The 19,775-nt window shown below is 40.6% G+C and overlaps 1 protein-coding gene across 4 annotated transcripts in view; it reads left to right on the forward strand.

Annotated features, from left to right (window-relative positions):
• PDGFA (platelet derived growth factor subunit A) overlaps window positions 1–3,254 on the forward strand; it is a 29,913-nt gene extending 26,659 nt beyond the window's left edge. For all 4 annotated transcript variants that reach the window (XR_014713233.1, XR_014713234.1, XM_084640668.1 and 1 more), the window contains one exon: window positions 55–3,254. Coding sequence is in view for 1 of the 4 variants with exons in the window: in XM_084640669.1 (XP_084496795.1) it covers window positions 55–65 (11 nt within the window). In the remaining 3 variants the exon portion in view is untranslated. The remainder of the gene's footprint in view (window positions 1–54) is intronic.
• The last annotated feature ends 16,521 nt before the right edge of the window (window positions 3,255–19,775 follow it).

Raw genomic sequence — 19,775 nt, forward strand, 5'->3', positions numbered from 1 at the left:
AAGGTCCCTGTGATTCTAATCATGGAGTTATTATATCTTTTTTCTCTCCTGCAGATGTAAGGTGAAATAAGCTAGAAAAAAAAAGAACTTCTCTCTGGGACATGGATGTACATGGTTTGTTACATTCCTGAACCTACTATGTATGGTGCTTTATTGACTGTATACTTTATTTGTTCTCCTATGTGAAAAAAAACTGGCTGAAAAGAACACTTAATGAGAACAAAGAGACAATGTACATTTGTTTAATGTGACATCAAAGCAAGTATTGTAGCACTCTGTGAAACAATAGGAAGCTTCCCTGTCCAAAAAACCCATGAAACAACAAAACAAACAAAGAAAATAAAAAGACAGTTGAATGAATGGAGGATACCAAAAGTACAAAACAAAAATAGAAGAAGAAGAAGAAGAAAAAGACAAAACTCTTAAGTGAATAGTGGATTTCTGTCAGAGCAGTCAACGGTGCTTTATGTCAAGAAATGTGCCTGTGTTCTTGATGAAGATGGATGGACACAAATATACGTCAGGCACAAAAAAGCAGGAATGTATCAAATGCCACGCAAACACTATAGAAACAATACATCCTTGCTCGGTGGTGTTTTAAAGTCTATACAAAAAAAGAATACCTTCTGGGGAGCCTTAAATGGATTTTTTTTTACACCATAAAGTGATTATTAAGCTTTCTTTTTACTCTTTGCCTAGCTTTTTATTATCTCTTGGACTACATTTATCAATAACACATATAGAAGACTGGTGTAACAGTAAGCAGAACACAAACATTATGGTATTTCTCCTAGTGGGATGCGAACTAATGAGATATATTAAAATAAAAATGGTATACCTATGCATAATTTTCTAGACGTTTCTTGGTTTATGTCTCCCAACCTCCCCCGTAATTTAAAGCATTTAAAAAAACCTGATGTGTGTAAACAAATCATAGGATATCCATGCAAATATCCTTTTTTTCTTTGAGACTGATGCCAGTTGCCTAATAGTGATATTGTGTTAGCAATTGCCATTCTTATCAGTATACAAATACTTTTATTTCACATGTTGGCGCTGTGTGAAATGTACAAATTCTTGTATCCGCATTGTACAATGTCATTGTGGCATGGGAAAGACCTTGCTGCAAAGAGTTGAACAAAACCTAAAATTCTTTATTTTTGGTAAAATGTTATGCTTTATGTGTATTCAACAGAAATATGTGTTTTGTAAAGGTGAAGTTTGTATTTTTATCTAAAATTAACAGTTTTATATACCTAAGAAAGCCTGCTATGTTTTCTTGAACAAAAAAAAAAAAAAAGAAAAGAAAAGAAAAAAAAAGCATTTTGTGGTCATATTTTTGTAGTTGAGTAGCCCAAATAACTTCAAAATATATTTTAACTATAGCAGGGCAGATAAAATACTCAGGCACCAAATCCTACATTTTCAAAGTGCCAAGGAATTTAATTGTTCAGTTCTTCCATGGACTGTAATGGGAGCCACATGGCTAATTCTTGTCTGCTGCTTTGGAAATGTAGGCCTGTGCCATATATATCATGGCTACCCTGTTAGCCAAAATCACTGCCCCACTCTGGTTGGTTTAGATGATATGCCCCTTGTGTTACAGTATTTTGATTATCACATTGGACATGTAAAATAAACTACTGGGTTCTTTTCTTTATGAAACGTCTCCAATAAGATGAAAGATTTCTCTCTCCTTTGTACATAATGTCAAAAGAGCAAGTCTTGAGGATAATGTGTCCGCCCTGCATTAAAAGTCTTAAATGTGAACGAACTTCAGAGCTTTAAGATGTAACAAAAAAAGAGAAATTTTGTTAACACATTGCCCCACTCACTAGAGCTATGTCCAATTTCAACCAAGCAAAGCAATTTTAACAAACAGGCATTGGTTTCAACGGCTAATGCAAGGATAGAATTAATCACTGTCCTGTTTTGCGATCATCTTCCCAGTGTATTACATTGAGCACCAAAACTGGAAATACATTTACTAAAACTGTCTGTGCTTGTTCTTCACTAAGTGTACTGTTCACAATGTTATGCCCATGAATGTACGTGTCTGCGTTTAAAAGAAAAGTGTATAAAATGTAATTTATATATTTATGTTTCGGTGGGATACCAATAGTGTTGCTCAGTTTTTTGGTTTTCTTTTTCTTTTGGGGGTGGTTGTCTAAAATATCTAATGAAAAAAGAATTCATATATATCTATTAAATTTATGTAGATGAAAAATATTATGTGACCCACGAAGAGATTGTGCAGGTTTGAAAGGATGCCAAAGTCACTTAAGTGGAATACTGCTTCAGCAAATTTTTCAACTAAGGTTACACTGGCACAAATAAGGATTAATTTAAATCACTCACCTGGGCCAGATCTTCAGATAGTTTAATCTGGTGTAGCCCCATCGATTATAATGGTGCTGTGTGTTTACACCACCTGAGTATAGTTAATCCCTGATGAAAATGCAACTACTGGCATGCATTTGCCTGGTGCCAGCATAGATATCTATGATGCCAAGTTTGAAAGGAGGAGAGAATGAAGACTGAATGAAGAACTTTCTGGTAATTATTTGTCTGAGATTTGAAATCTGTAATTCATTTTGTTACCAGGAATTAGGAGCATACAAAGTCTATTTTCAAACCCAGTGTTTACATGGCTCACAGTAGCAATCGTCAAAGTCTTAGGGCCAGATTCTCAGCTGGTGTAAATTGACAAGCTCTGTTGACTTCAGTTTTCATGAGCTGAAGATCTGGGCCACAGTCTAAAATATTGCTGAATGTTATAATTGGGGCCATTGATTCTATTCCAGTTGAAATTTTATCTGCAGCATTTCTAGCATTACTGTCTGTTGAATCAGTCCTCATCTATTTCTGTGATATAACAAATATAACTAGGAGGAACAGTAACATTAAGGCTTGTGATTCAAAATAGCATAAGCAAGGGACAGTAATTCAAAGTTAAGTTGGGCATTTTGAGGGCCAGATCCTCAGTTCACGTAAATCAACAGCTCCACTGACTTCAATGGAGTTATGCCAATTTACACCACTTGAAGGTCTGGTCCTCTATCCTTTACTCATCCCCTTTGGTCTCAGGTCCTGCAAGGATCTCAGATAATTGCGTACGGTTAATGTAACATCATGTTCCAACACTTAAGCACCCATTGGTGAGTTTGAGAAAGTGTCAGACTTAACTTTGAATTTCCGTGCTTTGAAATGGTTTGTTTCACCATCGTGGCTGTAAATTAAACAGTTTTCTGTGCATTCACAAACATTGTGCAATGGTGTCTTATCTCTGCTTCCAGTGTAAATACAGGAGGAAATTGTTTATGATATTGTCAGTGAAAGAGGAATCCCTGTTTGCTTACGTTTAAATTGTAACATTTGGAGTGTCACAGAAAAAGTTTCAGGCGCCCGGGAACCAGGAGGTATCTGATGGCCTGTATTTTTGCTTTTCTGGGAGGTGGGGGATTGCCGAGGGTGTAATGAAGCAGTAGGGAAAATCACTGTTACCTGGAAATTATGTCTTTTTTGGTAATTCTCAGTCTGAAATGTCATAGCTCTTGTGCTTGCGTACTTCAGTGATTTCAGGATCCGATGTTTTTGACACTGCTAATACCCCCAATCATCACCGGCTGTAGGAAACTGGTCTGATAGTCATCCCGTTTGCAGTCTTTTCTGGTTAAAGCGCATGATAGGAAGGCACTGGCCAGAAAATGTAATTCCAGCATAACTTTGGCTACAGTCACCGATTCTGTGTTTTAGTACAGTATTCTCCTGCTTTGCTTCCTCTTTCCTCAGTTGTCCTTCACCTGCTTTGTGAGTGAAATCAATTGTAACAGGGTTATCTTAACCCGTGTCACCTGCTTGCTATCTCAGTTTCCCCCTTCTTTGCTACCTGCTGAATGCAGCCCTTCCCACTCCACCCCATTTGGTTCAAGTAACATCCCCACCTGGGGTCTGGTTTATTAGACTTGCACAATAAATATGAGCAGTTGCTCCTTTGGGGCAGCAGTTGGTTCACAAATAAGTCCATCCCTTCTGTTCCTTTGAGCTTAGTCCTCTTTCTCCCCTTGGAACAGGGTTTCACAGCTCCCTTGGGGCTTGATAATCCATCGTTCCTCAGTTTGGCTTCAACTGTCTCTCTGCTACATGAAACTTGGCAGCTTTCCTTCTAGGCTCTGCAGTACAATCCCTTCTGCATTCTATATCCATTAGCCCTCTTCCTAACTACCATAGGGAATCCCAATTCCCTGGGACTCTGTCAGGCAATGCATCTGATCCGAGTAAAGCATTTCTCTCAAATTCTTCCCCAAACCCTGGATCTCTCCTGTCTGATATCCCTGCCTAGGAAAATAGCCTTTACCTGGTTTCGTGTAGTTCACATGATTGCTGCTAGTCATGTGCCCTCAGACTATAGCTTTGAGCTTTAAAGAGCCAGGCCTCATAACAGATAGTTCGTTGCACATGCCTTTAAACCAGTGCTCTGTTACATAGTTATACACGTACTGGAGAAAAAGAGGCATGTTTTCACCTGCTTAGCATTAGGAAAAACTGTCTCAACAAAGAGTTCCATGTTGCAGCCAAATTTTGATTCCAGTTACACCAGTGTAAAACTGGACTAGCACCATTGAAGAGACACCACATTTACATTGCTGTAATCGAGATCAGATGGCCCCCTCTGATAGCTCAGTTTGGATAAGCAACCAAAAGCATGAGGGTGGGATTTTCAACGCTGCCTCCGAGATTTGGATGCTCAGTTCCTCCTGGTAATTAACAGCAATTAGGGCTCTAATCAGCTATGTGACTTTGAAAATCCCATCCTGGATGTTTATCTGACTCCCTCTTAGGCTGGAAGTCTTGCTTTAAAAAAAGTGTGTTGGGTTTCATATTTCCAGACAAGGCAAACCATTTTCTTGGCATTTCTCCACCTGGTTCTAGCTGATCCCAGAAGCACAACAGTCATATCAAAATGAAAAATTAGAGGGTGGGGGAAAGGAAGCAATTTTTTTCAGTTCTCAGCAAAGATTCAGTTCAAGGAATTAGGGGAGGGAGGGAAAGAGGCCCAATAATTCATCTCTCCCTATGCTCTGTTATCTTTTTTCACTGGTAGCTGCGCTCCTGTCCACACATTTGTAGTAAGAATGTATTATTTATTCAAGGGCTTTTCTATGCTACTCCTCACTATGGTGTCTGAGTGCCTCACACCCGTTCATGGATTTCCTCTTGCTACACCCCAGTGAGATAAAGAACTTTTGTTATCCTATTTTAGGGGAGACTGAGGCACAGAGAAGCAACTAGTACAAAGGTTTCAGAGTAGCAGCCGTGTTAGTCTGTATTCGCAAAAAGAAAAGGAGGACTTGTGGCACCTTAGAGACTAACCAATTTATTTGAGCATAAGCTTTCGTGAGCATCCGATGAAGTGAGCTGTAGCTCATGAAAGCTTATGCTCGAATAAATTGGTTAGTCTCTAAGGTGCCACAAGTACTCCTGTTCTTTTAACTAGTACAAAGTCACCCAGCAAGTCTATGGCACAACCTCAGGGTGTGTCTTTACTGAAAGTGACAGTGTCTTTGTAGCACGAGTAAGCACACCCATGCTAGCTTTAATTCTAGCTAGCACGGATAATAGTGTAGATGTGGCTGCATGGGCTACAGCACGGGTTCGCACCCTGAGTACGTACCTAGAGTCCCTGGAGGGCTTTAATTCCTGTGGCTAGCCTGTGCTGCCACATCTGCACTTCTGCTGTTACTCATGGTAGCTAGATTGAAGCTAGCATGGGTACGCCTGCCCATGCTACAATCTCACCTTCACTTTGCAGTGATGACCCACCCTCAGACCAGATCACATTCCCCATCCAGTGCCCTAAACCACATGGCCAGCGTTCCTTCCAAGACTGAACCCTGCCACCCTTAAGGCTAAATACTGTAAAGACTGAGGGCAAGTCATTTTGCCTAATGAATGCATGTATGGGCTACGTGAACAAAAACTATGCCATAGCTTCAAAGGCAGTAGTGACTGATGAAAATCCAGCTCTCTGCCCATGCAAACGTAGACAGTCTGTTACGCTATCATCGGCTAGACATTTCCTGCCCATCTAAGTACTCAGCCTTCTGTGACTTCAAGGGGAATTACGCAAGTGGAACAAATGCAGGTTCAGCAACTGTAGAATCAGATTTTATGGGAATCTACAAAGATTTAGTAGACAGTAGTAGGCACTTTCCCCCAGCTCATACACTCCCTGTATCCGACGAAGTGAGCTGTAGCTCACAAAAACTTATGCTCAAATAAATTTGTTAGTCTCTGAGGTGCCACAAGTCCTCCTACTCCCTGTATAGAGGTTGGTATCCTCCATAAGAAATCCCTTTCTACTGTGGCTCCAATCCTGAATTCCTTATGCAGGCCCACTTTGGGAAAACACTTAAGCATATGCCTAAATCCATATCTATTCAGCACAACACTTAAGCATGTGCGTAACTTTAAGCATATACTTAGTCTCATTGGCTTCAGATAAGGCTAAGGTTGTGCTTTAGTGCTCGTCTGGAGTAGGTGTGAATCGGGACCACAACAATTGCAGGATTGAGCCCTGTGTGCCCTTAATGTATTGAGGTATGTTGTATATTAAATAACCCCAAATATGGAGCAACAAGGCCTCTATGAATAAGAGAAAGAAAATAAGAGTATCTTCAATCAGAGAAATCTGTGAGACCTCCCCACAGTGTTCTACATGATTTAAAAAATAATTTCTATCCTTTGCTGTACATAGGACCATCTTAACATCTGTAGTGATGGCACTTAATGTGATTGTTGCTCATACACCTAAAGCATGACATTTGAAAACACAGGTTATTTCTATAGCTAAGCCAAATTTGAGAAACATTCAGATCCAGATGAAAAAGTTATTGTTGAGATAAGCATTGTCAAATTTTAAAACATATTCTTCACTCATCCAGCTGTCTAACATGTATTAGTGTGTCCATTAAAGCCAAACATATCTGATGAGACAGAAATTTTGGGCCAAAGTTTTTTTTAATTGTGAAATTTTATCTGTCCCCTTACTTAGCTCTAACTATTTGATTTGTAAGGAAAAGAAATTTGTGTAAACTATGTTTAAAACTAGCTCAGAATCATCATGGTACACATGGAAGGAGGTGGCTATGTTGCCTTGAATTGCTAGAATATTTGAGGGGGATATGCAATCAGCTGTAAATTAAAAGCACAACTCATAGGGTGAAGTGACTTATTTTCCTTGCATAGTATTGCTACGGTTATGGTGTGTTCAGTCGCTGCTTGCCCAAAAATGTATGTATGTGTTTTTTAGCTTTTATTATTGATTCATTAATGTATAATTTGCATGTATTACTGCTTGTTATTATGCAAAACAGTCTGTGTATCATACATTTATGGACACATGCTGCTCCATAAAATGAGAAAAGCATTAGCAACACTATTCCTCTCTGTCAGTTTTCCACATAGGATTTTATCTCATGAACCTTGTAGTAGCAATGTTACCTAGCATTTTACAATTTTTTACTGATTAATTAATCCTAATATGTGGTAGGCAGGTATTATCTCATTTTTATAGGTACTGAAGGAAAATTAAGTGTCTTCCAAGGTGACAGAAGGAAGTTAGATTTAGAGTAGCAGCCGTGTTAGTCTGTATCCGCAAAAAGAATGGGAGGACTTGTGGCACCTTAGAGACTAACACATTTATTAGAGCATAAGATTTCATGGGCTACAGCCCACTTCATCGGATGCATAGAATGGAACATATAGGAAGAAGATAGATAGATATACATACAGAGAATCATGAAAAGGTGGGAGTTGCCATACAAACTGTAAGAGGCTAATTAATTAAGATGAGCTATTATCAGGAGAAAAAATTTTTTGTAGTGATAATCAAGATGGCCCATTTAGACAGTTGACAAGAAGGTGTGAGGATACTTACCATAAATTTCCCTATGTTAAGTATCCTCATACCATCTTGTCAACTGTCTAAATGCGTCATCTTGATTATCACTACAAAAGTTTTTTTCTCCTGCTGATAATAGCTCATCTTAATTACTTAGCCTCTTACAGTTCATATGGCAACTTCCACCTTCTCTGTATGTGTGTATATATCTATATATATCTATATATATCTTTTTTTAGAAGGAAGTTACGGACAGAACTGGGGGTAGAACTCACAGGAGTAGGAGCCAGGACTTCCTGAGAAGGCTACTAGACCATGCACAAAATCCTGGCCTTACTGAAGTCAATGGGAATTTTGCCATTCACTTCAGTGGGGCCAGGATTTCACCTCATGTCTCTTTCTTACTAAGGCTATTTCTTCTAGTCTTAGTCTAAAGGCCTTGTCTACACTATGGGGGTAAGTTGACCGAAGTTACGCAACTCCAGTTATGTGAATAATGTAGCTGGAGTCGACGTAGCTTAGGTCGACTTTCTGCAGTGTCTACACTGCATTGGGTTGACGGGAGACACTCTCCCGTCAACTTACCTTACACTTCTCGTTCCTGTGGAGTACTGGAGTTGATGGGAGAGCTATCTGCGGTCCATTTAGCGGGTCTGTATTAGACCCGCTAAATTGACCCCCGATGCATCGGTCGCTACAGCGTCGATTCCCGGTAAGTGTAGATATGCCCTGAGTATAAATACAGGGGAATCAAGTCATTAGTTGTGTTCCATTCATTAGCAGGCAATTGAATCTTGGCTAATTTGGCTTTCAGTTGAATAGAACTTTCTGAATGGATTAACCTTTGCTCACTCAAACTTTTTTTTAATGATTCCAAATAAAAAATAAATATGACAAAACAGACATGTCGATAAATGTGCCTCTTTTTTAAGCTCTGGAAAATGTGAAATAGCTCACGAAAGCTTATGCTCAAATAAATTGGTTAGTCTCTAAGGTGCCACAAGTACTCCTTTTCTTTTTGCGAATACAGACTAACGCGGCTGCTACTCTGAAACCTGAAATATCTAGACACCTAAATCTTCATGTGACTAGTGATTTTGGATGCCTCAGTTTTGAGATGCTGAACTAGAGACACCACAAGAGGCTCAATTTTCAGAAAGGGCTGAGTTCCTATCCTTGGAAATCCATCCCCTTTAAGGTGTCTGAAGTTGGACATTCAAAAATCAAGGCCTCCAATATCAGTAGTCACTTTTGAAAAAGTAGGCAAGCTTTTAGGACCAAATTTTCAAAGGTGTAGATAGGTGACTAGCGGGATTTTCAAAAGCACCTAGGCATTTGAAATAAATAGGAAGTAGGCATCTAGGTGCATTTGAAAATCCTGTTAGGCGTCTTAGGTATCTAAATACCTTTGAAAATCTGGCCCTTAGTACATTTAGCAGCTGGAAAAGAAACTCTGGAAAATACAGTATATCTAACGATCATTCAGTGGCCAGAAAGTAGAAACAGAAAATGTGTTAATGTTTAGAGCTTCTCAGCAGTTAATGATCATCGTCCACAGACCATAATTCTTGAATACTTCACTTATCAATATATATCAGGGCTGGGATGAACTTTGAAAGTTCTGAAAATGGTACACTCCTTAGCTTAAAGATAGCTGGATGTTCTTGTCACTGATCAACCAATTACTCATATAAAGGACCAGATCCTAAACTGGCGTAAATTGACATAACTCCACTGACTTCAATGGATATGAGGTTTATACACCCTGAGGATTGGGCCCAAAGACTGTAATACTCTTGAAATGACTCAGATAATGATTTCATTTTTTGCTACTAGGATTGCTGTAAAAATAGATTCTATTCCCGGAGCAGCTAAAATAACGTAATCAGAAGAGGCCATTTCCCACAGAGACTCATCCTCACTGGAATTCGCATGTTACGAGACTGATAATCCGGATGTGAAAATGTGCTATTACAAAACAAAACCCAACAACTTTGTTTAGAGAAGTCTCTGACCTGTTAAAAATTCCAAGTATTTGCTCAGACTTTTCGTTGGCAATCAGTCGGTAGAATTACTTATTAAAACAGGTCCGTTTGCTTGCTGGGGTAGCAGTAGTAAACTCTATGCATCCTTTGTTCCACCACATGGAAGCAAGAGTTTATTCATGTACAGCTGGCTCCTGTGTGGGGCTGAGGGGCTTATCTCCCATGCAAGTCACATTCAAACTTGGAGGTGGTCTCTGACGTCAATGGCAGTTGTGGGTGCTCAGAACACCCCATCCTGCACCAAAACTCATCCAGAATCTGTGGATGCTTCTGTCTGAGATTTCCAAAGGATTTGGACATCCAGTTCCCATTCATTTGAATGGGATTTAAAAGTCCCAGATGGTTTTGACATTCACAGCCTGTATGCGTGCAATGGAGACCAATCGTGGCCCTGCTTAAGACCATGTGAATGTTGGAGAAGGGACAGGCTCTAGTTTAGTCTCTGCTCTTCAGTCAAGCTGATTCCCAGCAGTAACATGAAAAGTCATTATTTCGCACCCAATTTACCACTGTTATGGCTACATGTTTACAGCTGCCTCCTGACATATCAAATGTGACATCCTCACTGATTAAATATGTTTGTATTTAACATATGGCATAGACAGTATAAAGTCTGTGAATGATACCAACCTGGGTGGGGTTACGAGTGCTTTGGAGGGTAGGATTAAAATTCAAAATGATCTGGACAAACTGGAGAAATGGTCTGAAGTAAATAGGATGAAATTCAATAAGGAGAAATGCAAAGTACTCCCCTTAGGAAGGAACAATCATTTGCACACATACAAAATGGGAAATAACTGCCTAGGAAAGAGTACTGAGGAAAGGGATCTGGGGGTCATAGTGGATCACAAGCTAAATATGAGTCAACAGTGTAACTGTTGCAAAAAAAGCGAACATCATTCTGGGATGAATTAGCAGGAGCTTTGTGAATAAGACACGAGAAGTAATTCTTCCACTTTACTCCACACTGATACGGCCTTAGGTGGAATATTGTGTCCAGTTCTGGGCGCCACATTTCAGGAAAGATGTGGACAAATTGGAGAAAGAAAGTCCAGAGAAGAGCAACAAAAATGATTAAAGGTCTAGAAAATATGACCTATGAGGGAAGATTGAAAAAAATTGGGTTTGTTTAGTCTGGGGAAGACAGAGGGGACATGATAACAGATTTCAAGTACATAAGAGGTTGTTACAAGGAGGAGGGAGAAAAATTGTTCTCCTTTACCTCTGCGGATAGGACAAGAAGCAATGGACTTAAGTTGCAGCAAGGGAGGTTTAGGTTAGATATTAGAAAAAATGTCCTAACTGTCAAGAGTGGTTAAGCACTGGAATAAATTGCCTAGGGAGGTTATGGAATCTCCATCATTGGGGATTTTTAAGAGCTGGTGAGACAAACACCTGTCAGGAATGGTCTAGATAATACTTAGTCCTACCATGAATGCAGGGGACTGGATTAGATGATCTGTCGGGGTCCCTTCCAGTCCTACGATTCTATAGAACATACTTCCACACTTTATATGATTTATCCTGTGTAGCTATATACATATCGTGCATGGGAGTGAGAAAAATATACAGGGCCAGACTTTCATTAAAAACTGTATGCATGTGCAAAATGGTTCATTTGTATGCATGTGTCCGTCCACACAGAACCTAGATTCATATTTTAGAATGCTAGCTGCAAAATCCAACCCTGCAAACACACACATACTTCACTTCATTCCTATTATTATTATTAATTTCTATTACTGCAGCATCTAGGAGTGCTAGCCCTGGCCCAGGACCCCATTGCGCTAGGTGATGTACAAACACAGAAGAAAAAAACATGCTCTGTCCCAAAAGGCTTACAATAAAATGAGTGTTGTATTGATTTCAGTGGAACTATTCACATGTATTGGCAGAATCAGGGTCCAAGTCCACTGTCCTGCAACGGGATCTATATGGGCAGAACCTTATACCTGTGGGGATTCTGTGCAAACTTAAAGCCCTTCTCACAGGTTCCTTTAGGGGACTGGAGCCTAAAGCTGGCCTCTCTTCGCAACCCCCCTAGGAAAGCAGCAGTGCAGATACAGATTCTGAGACTACAAGCTGCTCTGTGAGAGTGGGCCCTTGCCTCCAGCTGTACAGCTTGCAGCACTGGGCCCATACCATGCTCTCTCTCAAGGTGACTCCCTCCAAGGCTTCACCTTCAGGTGAAGGCAGCATGTGTTGGTAGAGTTCGCACATGCTTATGACAGCAGCTGAGAATCAAGTCCTGTATGTGGCCTAGTCCCATCCACATCAAAATAAATTGGAGTTTTGTCATACGTTTTCCTGAGATCAGGAAACGCATTTAAATAGGTCATCAGAATATGAATTCTGTCTTGATAGCATCAGTTTCCCATAGGTATAACAAATTACTGATGTAGTTTACGTGTATGAATCACAGATATTCAATATGTGCCATCTACCATTCATACCTTTCCAGTATATTGTAGCTATTGCAAAAGTCACCTTTTAAACAATATTTTCAGTGCTTGTTCAATGGTACACACAAATATATGTTTCTCTTGCATGTGCTTTAGAAGAGAGTAACCTAACAGCCAATGTCTATTTGCAACAAGAAGCACAGCTGTCTACACTGAAATCCCAAAACTAGGAGTTGTAGCTAACTTTAGTTTCAGAACACCACAGATGTGAACAGCGGCCAAGTGGTGTGCACTAATCTAATTGCGTAGTTTAGTGGGTGCAAAAGTTGCTTCTTGGCTACGTAGATACACATAGGCTGCGATTCAGCAAGGTACATAACCAAAAGCCTAACTTTAAGCCTGTGGGTACTCATTTGCTTAAAGTTAGGAATGGTCTTAAGCATCTTGCTGGACTGGGTCCCTAAAGAGCCTGCTTTGGTAATACCATGTGTGCTTAATATTCTCCTTTTGTGCATGCACAGGCTGATGATGCTCAGTATGCAAGTGGCATGCAAACTTTTGAAAACTGTCCCATAGTGTCTGGTGAATGCATAGTCACTTAGTGGCCTAATATCAGTGAGCTGGGCTGCAACATAAAGCATGTAGCAATGTTGGCCTTTTCAAGCCCCATCAAAGACTTCCTACCTTGTTTTCCTTGGCATGTTTCCTTATTACAGTGAGTGTAAAAATAATACACATTTTAAAAGGTGTGAAATTAACCTGATCAAATGGTCTTAATTGCTTTATGTGGTTTAATTAAGAAAACAGTTACCAACACTGATCTTATATTTTGCAGAACTAGCAGGGATGAAGAATCCTTACAGCAACTTCAAAAGACTTTTTAAGCTAGGTCTATAAATCAGGAAAAGCTAAAACCTGAGGTGGAAACTTCTCACATACTTTATAGCTCATTAATTAAAGAGAATACATTGTTCTATAGGATATTAATGAATTGCTCACGAGGAGGGTTCCAAAAGCAAAAATTACATATTCTGGGACTTAAAGAAAGGTCTGATGGATTTTTGTTTGTTTAAATAGTACAATGATGATGATTGATGAGATAGTTAGATAATCATAGCTCTCCCAAAAAAACATTTGCAATTATCAAAAACTGGCACCTTTGCTGTCAGTTTCACCAGGAAAGTCTTATGACTGAATGGGTGTAGAGACTACAATACCCTCTGACCACAAGTAGAGCCCTGCGTGGATACAAAATTTGTATCCACATCTGATCTTCAAACATGATCTATGGATACAGAGTGAATAGCCACAGATTTTCAGGCTCTAGATATAAAATTTGGATCTGCATCCATCTGCGATCTGCAAACATAGTCCGTGGATATAAAGCGGATATCTGCAGATTTGCAGCACTCTAACCACAAGCCCTTGTCCTCTGCATCAGGGCTGAGTCACATTAAGCGGAAAGCCTTGAAGTGTTTACAATTGCAGCCTTCACTGCATATGTGACTAATGAACTTCAGTCTTCAGAGCTGTCAATTCAGTATCTGTCAACAGATGAAGGATGATCTTTTGTTTAATGTACTGGAGTGGGACTCCAGAGAACTGGATTCAGTTCCTGGTTGTTCCTCAGACTTCCTGTGCGACCCGAGAAAGTCACTTGAGCTCTCTGTGCCTCAGTTCCCTATCTATAAAATGGGCACAAATAACACTTCCTTCCCCACCCCATACCCTTTCTCTCTCTTGTCTATTAGACTGTAGGTTTTTTGGGTAAGTGACTGTCTTTTACTAGGTGTAGGTATAGCACCTAGCACAAGGGGGTTCTGCCTTGGAAGTTATAGCTGCTACTGTAATATAAACAATTAATAAATAATAATAACGATGCCATCTATAAATCAAATGGCTACTCCCTTCAGAAAGTAAGTTGGGAAATGTGACCAAAAGAATGGTGAGCATCAATTGTTTTTCACAGAAATACTTCACTGAATGTATCATTTTAAAGATCTAAAGTTTCAAGTACTACCCAAAAAAAAAAAAAAAAAAAGAACAGGAGTACTTGTGGAGTACTTAGAGACGAACAAATTTATTAGAGCATTACATTGGTTAGTCCCTAAGGTGCCACAAGTCCTCCTGTTCTTTTTGCGGATACAGACTAACACGGATGCTACTCTGAAAAAAGTACTACCCATGAAACTTTAATATTTCCCACTGTCTGCCCTCTGAAAGAGCAGTAGTTCCTTCAGTTTGTTTTACCACTATCCTGCCTACTCCATCCATCCCTGTCATGGTCTGTTGAACCTTCATAGTGTAAAATTAGACTGAAAACACAAAGTCCCTGAAGACAGGAATCTTGGGTAAAATTTTTGAATGCACCTAAGTTTAAGTCTCATTTGCAAAAAGTGGCTTAAGTTTCTAAGGCTCAGAAGTACCCAGGTGACCTTGAAAATCCCACTAGATGCCTGTCTGCATCTTTAAATATCTTTAAAATTCTGGTCTTATTGAAGAATCAATAGGAATCAGGCTTCTGAGTGCCTATGTCACTCTTGAAAATGGGGCTCAGGCTCCTAAGAGATTTAGGTGCTTTTGAAAACATCACCCCTTGTCTTTATGTTCACCTTACATTTGCCTGGATTTGCTGCATAAGTAATAATGATAAACAATTAGCTAAAGCGCTTTATTGATCTCTTCTCTGTATGTGTATTTCATGGTTGATATTCTAGGTCAGATGGTGTCCATTACAGCCTTAGGTGCCTGACCGCTTGAGGAAAAAAAACCTGTTCTTTCTTAAGGTTGTAACAAGCCACTTATTTTTAACTAGCCATTTTAACAAGACAGTCAGTGACAACTGCTTAGGACCAGGGATGGACTCAGAAAAGCCTCCTTGCTCCTCTAGCAGGTACAAAAGGTAGCTGGGTCCATCTGGCTGAGGCTGCTGGGTTGGGGGGAATATGTGGCAGAGCAGACTGTTAATGTGATTTTCCATAATTTTCCTTGCAGCTGCATTTTTGAGGGGAGAGAGAGAGAAATGGAGAGGCTTGCAGTAACTTGTTGTGCTGTCATAAATGCTACAGCCACCATCTGTTTTCAGACTACAACTTGAAAGAAAACCAAGCAGCAATCTCATAATTCACGTGAACGTTTACACTTGTGAACCCTTCCTGACCTTTGTCTGATAATGAAAGGAGCATGCAGCATCTACAGTTTGGATTTATCCTGCAAGTATTTGTGTTTATTTGTATGTGTTTCTTTTGAAACGTGTTTCTTCATGGGTCCTTAAAAAAAAAAAAAGTTCTCAGGAAGGCAAAGCAGACAAGCTGCATAGTCAAAATGCACTCAAGGCTAAATCCTGACTGCATTGAGCTTAATGGAAAAACACCTCAAGATGAGAACATTTTAACATCTCTCACTCATTTCTGTTGCTTATTTGTTGCTTAAAGAAGGGAATACATTTGAAAATGAAATTACAGGTTGTAATAACTACCATTTTTCAAAGTCTTCTGCAGAAAAAATATGCCATGTGCTGTTAGACCTGCTGCTGGGGTTGCACATTTGAAACCAGCAAAATCAGACATGGTCATCTATTAATGGCTGGACCCTGATGAAAACAAGTTTCTTTGCTAATCTTGATTTGAGCTTGGTCCTCTGTGGGATTAGGATATCAACGGCTAGCTAATGCCATGCCCAGGTTCAACACTAGCGGATAGAAGGGACAAATGACTTGACAGTTACTTTTGTGAGTGATAGCTGTCTATGTCTCTTGCAGTGCCGGGTTGCCAAAGGTCTGGTATTCAGGTTTCACTCACGGAAATACTGTTGAACTGCAGTCTGTGAATTAGGGTTAGCCTCATTCTAGGATTCCTTCTCCACTCTTCTGTTCAGCAAAAATGAGAAGAAATGCTACGTCTATTTCCTCTCCCTTTTGTTTGGTTACAGGCAGCACAGCTACATATCCTGTGCTATACAAGAGGATAGACTTCATCATCTTATGGTCCCTGACTTTAAACTCTATGTATCTATTATTGTTATCTTGATTGCATTGTGAGTCACTTGGACTGGCAGAAGATAAAAGGTTACTTCTTAACTTCCACAACCCGCTGATCTTTAAATCCTAGCACAGGTACGTGGGGAGGAGAGCACATTTGAAGCATCCAATAATATAGACGTTGTTGTCATATAGATAGTCAAAAGCTGTCCATGAAGGGCATTATCAAGGGATGAAACTTGTAAGGGGACACCAACTCAGTCGGTATTCTCCCATATTAGGGAACAAAATATAGATCAGAAGGATTGTTTTTGAGCAATGAAGACATGTGTTGCCTGCAGAGATGGCCTTTGCAAATCTTCTGATGCCTTCACAATGCCATGTCACAACATGATGGGCCACTCTTTGCTCAGGTAAATGTTGGGGGTGAAATCTTGGCCCTGTTGATGTCACTGATGAAACTCCATTGATCCCCAATATGGTTAGGATTTCACCTTGGATGATTAGCACCAAACAATCTTTTTGCTCTCAAAAGCCCAGTTAATGGCTTGCTGATGTTGGACTCAGTGGTCTAGGAGAGCTATTAATGGCTATTCTGAGGCATAGTCATGTTGGATGAGATATGGAAGTAATAAATAACTACCTGTTACTTGTTCAGCTTGGGGATGGTAACAATTACGTATCTCTGTGACATTTTCCTATGTGATTAAGGAGCCCTGAGGACATTATTTTGCCTATGGCCTGGTCTACACCTAAAACTTAGGTCAATTTAGCTACATTGCTTAGTGCTCTGAAAAATTTCATGCCGTGGGAGACAGTTAGGTCGACCTAAACCCCCACTGTAGATGCAGCTAGGTTAATGGAATATTTACACTATCAGCCAAGCGACCGCCTCTTGGAGAGGTGGATTACCTACACTGACAGACAAAACCCCTTCCCTGGATATAGGAAGCATCTTCACTACAGCACTACAGTGGCTCAGCCGCAGCTTCATAGCGGGGCTGCTGTAGCTGCTGTAGTGTAGACATACCCTAATTCTTTATAGGAGTTAAAAACAACCACCAGGAGGGTGAAGGAAGGAGTCAGAATAAACAGCTCCACCTTCATTTTATAGCTCCCCCTGCTTTATGTTATTGTTTATTACACCATCCTGTTGGATTCATTTCCTGCTGCAGCCCCACCCTCCCATCTTTAAGATACGCCCACTTACCAAAGTGCTGCCATCAGGCATTTATATCACCTCTGAACTGGGCATTTTGTGAGATGGACTCCTTAAAAATGCTTAGTGGGGCTACCCTGACATCACTCTGTCATCACAAATTGTGGCAGTTGGGGTGTGTGTGTGTGTGTGAAAGAGAGAGAAGTCAGGGCTGGTGAAAGGCAGTAGCAGAGAATGCCTAACACAAAATTCTCATTAGCAGGATTTGCACATTTTATATGCATCTTATAAGCACAACAGAACTGAATTATTACTCCATATTCCTTCTTTTCTTATTATTTCCCTATGGTCTGTATTCGTCCAACCCTGTTGTGACATTTCCCCCCTAGATTTAGGTAATCCAGAGGCTAAGAAACAAATACCAATGTATGAAACATAGTTCACAGCCAAAAAAACACCCTGAGTTAGGCCTGTGATGGACAGAGATAGCCCAGAGAGGAGGAAGAATGATGCAAGCCTTCAAGGACAACTCTAAAGAGAAACTGAAAATAAGAGAGGGGGAGAAAAGAAAGAAGGAGGGAAAAGAAGAGCGCCATGTTCCCCTCCTCTCTTCCTCCTTTCCTTTCCTTCTCAGGATTTTGAAAGTAGTTGTCGATTTCAGAATGACTGAGCTGCTGCCAGGCCCGACCACCCTTCCACTCACTGCATTGGGAAACTGGCTCTTCTGAAAGCCTCGGTGCCTTGAATGTTATAACTTTCACTTTGTGGCCTGTTTTTGTTTTGTAGCACTTGCAACACAATTCTCAATTTCATTGCATATCAAAGCAACTCTATCCAAATGTCTCCAAAATTCAGCTATAATGAAAGAATTGAAAATAAAGGCCCATTTTATCAGCATATACAAATGTCTGCCCTTTATTTAATCAGAATTTCATGCATTCGGTATTAACTATGTTGCATTCGTATTCCACTAGCTTGTCTCTAGTGCTCCTGGAAGTAGGAATTTCATTCTGTAACCAAAAGCATGTTACCCTTCTGCTGTTTTGATGGTACGGCATATATAAATCCTACAGCTCCTTCCTACAGTTACGAGTAATGGGAACTGTCATATCTATTTCACAATGAAAACCGTGTTTAGCATCAGACCAAGGCCACATAGCGATGGAAGAGAGTAACCTTTCCCCTTTTCAAATGATCTCTGAAATTCAGGCATCTGTTATAACCATTGAGGTCTATAGCTGAAAAGCGCTACAGAAGAAATAGGTATTAATTATTATTGTTACCCCTTTTGACCTGAGGATTAGTCAATATTCAGGGCTCCCCCACGGGTCCTGATCCAGTAGCCACCCTCTGAGTGTGCCCACTGGATCAGGTCCCATTCAAAAGCTGGAGGAGAAGCCCACCTTATAAGATTTAGCTCGGTGGTCAGAGTACCCACCTTGGATATAGGAGACCCAAGTTCAATGCCCTCCTCCCTGGCAGAGGGGGACAAAAGATTGGAACTGGGGATTCCCATGTCTCAGGAGAATTCTCTAAACACCAAGCTTTGGGATAGTCTGGTGTGGGACTCCACCAGTTGAAAGTCTGCCACTGTGGATAAAGTAAGGAAAAAATGATTGGGCCAGCAAGAGAGAGAATGACTCTGTTGTATGCCAGTGGTTCGGGCACCCACCTGGGGGGCAGGAGACCATGGCTCCTGTCCCCATGCTCTAATCACTCTTTCATTATTTATACACAACTGCACAGCTTCAGCAGGAGAGACTGAGAGTGCCCCACATTAGACAATCCTATGACTCAGTGGCTAGAGCACTCTCCCGAGAGGTGGGAGACCCCAGTTCCCATCCTTCCCCTGCTCTGCCACAGAGGGGGGAATTGAACCTGGGTGTCCCATGTCTAAACCACTGTGCTTTAATCCGTGGTCTAAACTTTGTAAGGTGGGCACCTCCACCTCCTCTGGCTGTTTTGGGTGAGCAAGGCAGGCAGCTAACTCATTCCTGCAAAAAACTACGTAGCCACCTAAGCCAGGCGGTGGGTTCCCGTTCATGGATAGCTAGGCAGAGATAGTCTCCTCCCTGGAGCCTGGACTTAGGGACCTATCGCTGAGAAAGGGGTGGGGCATAGCACATCAGTGTCTCCTATTGGCTAGTTCAGGCAGGCAGCCGCTGAGCATACTGGCTTTTGTGAATCGCATTCTAAGTCACCAGTCTCTCCCCATTCGTTGCATAGGGAGCCCAGGTGCTGAACTCAGCGTTGTGGATCACAGTGCTGTTCCTGTGGTTTTCTTGGT

Source organism: Lepidochelys olivacea (genome assembly GCF_965140295.1).
Source record: "Lepidochelys olivacea isolate rLepOli2 genome assembly, chromosome: 10".
Classification (NCBI taxonomy): Eukaryota; Metazoa; Chordata; order Testudines; family Cheloniidae; genus Lepidochelys; species Lepidochelys olivacea.